Source organism: Callorhinchus milii, unplaced genomic scaffold, assembly GCF_018977255.1.
Source record: "Callorhinchus milii isolate IMCB2004 unplaced genomic scaffold, IMCB_Cmil_1.0 Scaffold17, whole genome shotgun sequence".
Classification (NCBI taxonomy): domain Eukaryota; kingdom Metazoa; phylum Chordata; class Chondrichthyes; order Chimaeriformes; family Callorhinchidae; genus Callorhinchus; species Callorhinchus milii.
In genome coordinates, this window is record NW_024704758.1 from 13,294,051 (window position 1) to 13,298,909 (window position 4,859).

General features: G+C 41.4%; 1 protein-coding gene across 1 annotated transcript; it reads right to left on the reverse strand.

The window, feature by feature from the left end:
- Positions 1–812: 812 nt before the first annotated feature.
- Positions 813–4,434, reverse strand: zgc:153993 (Bcl-2_like domain-containing protein). Its single transcript, XM_007887724.2, has 6 exons — positions 4,293–4,434; positions 3,773–3,821; positions 3,296–3,457; positions 2,635–2,767; positions 1,695–1,799; positions 813–1,546 (listed from the first exon to the last, which is right to left on the reverse strand). The coding sequence occupies exons 1-6, from the start codon at positions 4,360–4,362 to the stop codon at positions 1,445–1,447; spliced, it is 621 nt and encodes a 206-aa protein (XP_007885915.1). The 5' UTR covers positions 4,363–4,434; the 3' UTR covers positions 813–1,444.
- Positions 4,435–4,859: the final 425 nt, after the last annotated feature.

Here is a 4,859-nt window from a genome sequence, read left to right on the forward strand (position 1 = left end):
CTCTTGGCTTCTTCTCAGAAGCGAAAGCCAACTCCTCTTTCCACATTTACAAAAATCCCTGGAGTGTGGTTCCCAAAGTGGCCAATCTTCACTTGTGAGCATAGAGTGAGGGCCAACAAGCTACTTAACAGAAGAGGGTGACACAGTGGAGCTTGACCTCTCCCCAACCGACTGCCCCCACCCCCCCTGCACACATACACACACACACAAACACATATATAACCAGTCGAGAATGCTGTAGAGGAACCTGGAGCAGGAATCCTGCCTAATTTACCCATGGGGAGACCAGGGTCAATTCAGATCCCAATGCAGGCCAAGTTGTGGCCAGCAAATTCAGTGTAGACCAGTGAGCTACCAGTCCATGGCCTACATCTCTATCTACTGAACCATCAGGGCTGCCCATCATTTCACATATTGATCTTTCATCACAGAAGTCAAGGTTCAAACAATCAGCAGAAACAAATGCTGGGTACTCATTGCTCAATATGACACTTCATAATCGAGAGTCATCTTTTATAACTGCAGTGGAAAGATATTCTGCAGCTTTCAACCATTCACCACATTCAACAAGAGATATTAATAATAATAATAATCCTTGCATTTGATATAGCGCCTTTTCACGTCGTTGAGATGTCTCAAAGCACTTCACAGAATAAACTGGTAAAGTGAATTAATTGTATTTTGTGAGTGAAATGATCAGCTAACATTTCATCACTATAATACAACGGTTACACTGTAATAATAGTATAATAATCCTTACATTTGATATAGCGCCTTATCACATCTTCAAGACGTCTCAAAGCCCTTCACAGGATATAACGTAAAGTGAATTGACTGTATATTTTGTGGGCAACATACTGTGTTGACATAGTATTGACAGAATTTTAGCAGCTATGGTGAGGGCTACAATCACACTGCACACTTGGCAGTAGAGAGAGAAGCCACAACTTACACCATTGCAGAATACTGCTTACCAGCATCTTTTCAATTGAGGACAGTCAGTTCTCATTATTCAATACCTGTAGCATTAGAGACTTAGGAAGTTTCAAAAGCAAAATGAAGCCACCTTTTAGAGGTGATCTATCTCCCCCTATTTCCCCCATGAAGCAGCAGCTTGATATTGCCTTTGACACTAGCACAAAAGGTTCCATTTTCAGACGGACGTAATGCAGCTGTTTTTGGCAGGAAGTACATTTGTTAAGTTTTAAAAGGTAGCAGCAAGTTTGAAGAGCAATAAAACGTAAAAATAATTTATAACAAAAAAATTATGATAATGAACTGTCCAATGTTTTACAAGTTCATTATTTGCAATTTCTGTTCCAGACACAACCAAGAGGTCAGTGTAGATTCTAGCTGAGAACTGATGAATACCATTGAAAGACAACAATCTCCAAACAGTAGTAAAACAAATTGAAAGGAGAGAAAACGTGGAGGCTTTGCATAGTTAGGTCAGTTTCATCAAAGCCAAAACACCGGTAATGATGCTAGCTGAAAAGACCGCAAACATCTGCCAGGTTGGAGTTCCGAAGTAAGAATAGATATTCTCCTAAAAAAACAAAAACAGAAATTAGATTTCTCGTGAAAACTTATCACAATCACTTGATAAATCCAATCTCTGCATTGCACCACCCTTTAATTAACATTTCAAAGATCTAATACTCCACTCGTGCTCTGACACAAATCCGTTTACTCACCCAACCTCCTTGCAGCTGAATCCATGGAACCACACGGTTTTGGATAAAATCCAAGGACCAATTAATAATAGGTTGGATCATTCCTCTCAGATTTTGCATCAGTGCCTAGCGAAGGATGGTAATGTTATTCGAAGCAATACCGATTATCTATCCACACATTATTTTGATTATTGACAAGTGATTTTATCAGTGATTTTAAAGTAATCTTTTGTAAGACTATTCTCACTTTTGTATCAGAGTGCTTTGCAGTAGTTATTGTTAAGGATAGGGGTTGATTGTGAACACAATCAATTTAACTGGAGGATTATTGCCCACAGCACTGGGAGAAATGTTCCTTACAAATAGTTTTATGGGTTTCTGCCACAAGTGGCAGAAATTATTATTATTATTAAATTATTATTATTATTTTGTGCAACAAAACAACCACTGAGTGGGTTTAGAAATAAAAGTGAAAAAAATGAACAAAGCATGGGATTAAGATATAATTTGAACCAAGCACAGTTCTGTTTGCTGTCATAATTATTTAAGAGTAAACATTACATACCCACTTTGCTTCCTGACTCTAAGTCATGAAAACATAATTCAGATGAACTATAAGCTTTATTGTTGCAGAACAATTTTGGACACACAGGAATCACTAGATATTGAACTAAAGGTAAATTTATCAGGAAACAACTTATATGTAAAGTATCATGTAAGAATTTATATGCATTGCCTTCTTCAAGGCCCATCTCAAGACCCTCCTCTTTGACTGTGCCTTCGATCACCCTTCTTCCCCCGCAGCTCACCACCTGCCTGATCCTGTCCCCCAGCTCAGGCCCGAAACACTGATTGTCCAGCTCTTTGGGATGTCTCCTGACGTGAAAGGCACTATACATATGTGCTTTGCTGTTATTACACATAATAGTAAATTGTACTTGCTGATGTCAATTCACATTACCTTGTAAATAAGTTTACCGGCAAAGTAGAAGAAGGACACAATTCTTCCCCAGTTCAATTCATCAGAAATGAGCTTTCCAGCTACTTGGCACAAAACATCTCGGGCAGAATTGATAGGAATGCTGTCAATCAGGCTGTTGTCAGAAAACAACACTGTTAGATAAAGCCATTCTCAATCACCTGGTACTATTTCAGCCTCGACATTTGTTAGGAATAATTGCTGGGTCTCTAACGTAGTACATTATCCATCTGAATGCAGTACAAGTAACCTAACTTTGATATCCCCTTCACCTGGGTTATGATTCAGACCACAAATGTTTCTGTGATCATGACTCATCTCTTATTATTATTATATCAATAATAGAGGTGCATTTCTTGGATAGGCAATTGGACATTTTGTTTCTCCCTTTCCCTTCCAAACAAGTTAGAACTTTGCGCTCATGTGAGTCAGTTCATCACGTGGACCCAGCCAACAACGTACACAACACAGCCTGAGGAGAGTCGTGTTCAGTTCAAAGTTTTGAACTGAATTGGGATTTGGCTTGGGAGTCCAGCATTGTATCATGTGAGCTCCCGGGAAAATCACTAATTAAGCACATTTTACATCATTAGGAAATTATCCAGGGACAGAAAGCTACTTTATACATTGTTCAATTACATACCACTGCAGTTCAACATTTCTGTTCAGTTCATCCCCAATTGTCCTCAAACACTGGGTTACATGCTTGATGGTAGGATCATCAATCTCACTCTGAGTGCCGCCCAGTTCATCGGGGCTGAGTGAAATTTCTGGATCTTCTTCATGGATTGTCTCCAGCACAAATCTTCACAACAATAAACAAGCATATCAAATTAGGTGGATCAATTTCCAACACCAGGTGGGCCGAACGGCCTGTTTCCATACTGTACATTGTTTTCTGTACATCCTTTTGTAAATTTCTATTTACCTGTGTCAGCATTTATGCTTATTAATACAACAAAATAGGCTCACAGACAAAGACTAGCAACAGAATGGAAAGAGGGGCAGTCTTGTATAAGACAGAAAGAATAAAGCAATGTAGCTGATGCCTGTAAACTGCTTCATAAAGTAAAGGTAAGGAGAGGTTAAAAAATGAAGGACTTTTTACGAAGTTACTCACCTACGCATGAGTCCTCCAGCTTGTCTCATAAGGATCTCATCCGAGGAATCTGAAATAATTTATAGATGGACAAATTAATTACCGTCTGCGTTTATATATAATAATAATAATCCTTGCATTTGTTGAGACGCCCTTGAGAGGATTGTAACCTCAGATTTTTAAGCACACAAACACCGGGAAATAACGCACCGAGGGGGCAGAGACACACTGGATCTTAACATTTTTCATTTACGCCAATTGAGATCAACAATTGAGTGGCGAATGGGAGTGCACTTGGAATAGAGACGACTTCCTTTGCCTTTCCTTCCAGGAAACTCGTTTAATAGAGTGTAAGAGCCGAGGGGATCCGGGTCAGGTTGTGGCCATCCACTGAAGACCACTGTCCAACTGCAAACAGCAGAAGAAACCTCCTCAAAGCCATCGATCACCTCTGTTGTGTCCTGTGAATAAGAAGGAGTTTCCATTCTGCCCCCCAACAGGTGTCCCCTCTCCAACGTGGAGCACTGACTGCCACTGTCACCTGGAGCTCTGTCACCTTCCTCCCGACTCAGTCTTCCATCAGCAGCTCCTGATGCCCTGAAGCTCTCCATGGCTGAGCCCCTCCCGCAAACCCCCACACCGCACCCCCCACCGCAAAGTCGATGCAAAGTTACTGCAAACTCTGCGATGGTAAACCCTCGGGAGGGTTTGAGTTTGAACAGCCAGGAAAACACCTCCAAAACAACAAGACAAGACTGTGTGATCGCTGGTAACTTCCGCGTAGCATCCAGTGAGTCACTGCTCTCTCTGACTCTCGGTCCTTTCATTGCACCAACTTCTGCCCTTAAACTTCGCTGCGAACTCGCCCCGAGGTCCCTCCCAGGGCTCTGGTTGGGTTGTCCTCTCTGTCGGGGCGGTGGGGAGGGAGCCTTCCCCACGTCGCTATTAGTTCATGCGGGTGTCCTTCACCCCGTCACTGGGAACACCAGGATAAGGGGGGAATTCCGACAGCGACTTGTTTCGACTTGTCTCCAGAGCACTTTGTAGATGGTATTTATGACCAAACGCTTTTCGAAAGAGGTTTAATCAGTAAATTCATCTCATTTCA

What these genes read in the sequence shown, in the direction of transcription:
- zgc:153993 (XM_007887724.2), bottom strand. Translation starts at nt 4,362, where the DNA reads ATGGAGAGCTTCAGGGCATCAGGAGCTGCTGATGGAAGACTGAGTCGG. An exon ending in GGAAGGTGACAGAGCTCCAG is followed by an intron (nt 3,822 to 4,292) that starts GTGACAGTGGCA and finishes AAATTATTTCAG; the next exon opens with ATTCCTCGGATGAGATCCTT. An exon ending in AGAAATGTTGAACTGCAGTG is followed by an intron (nt 2,768 to 3,295) that starts GTATGTAATTGA and finishes TTCTGACAACAG; the next exon opens with CCTGATTGACAGCATTCCTA.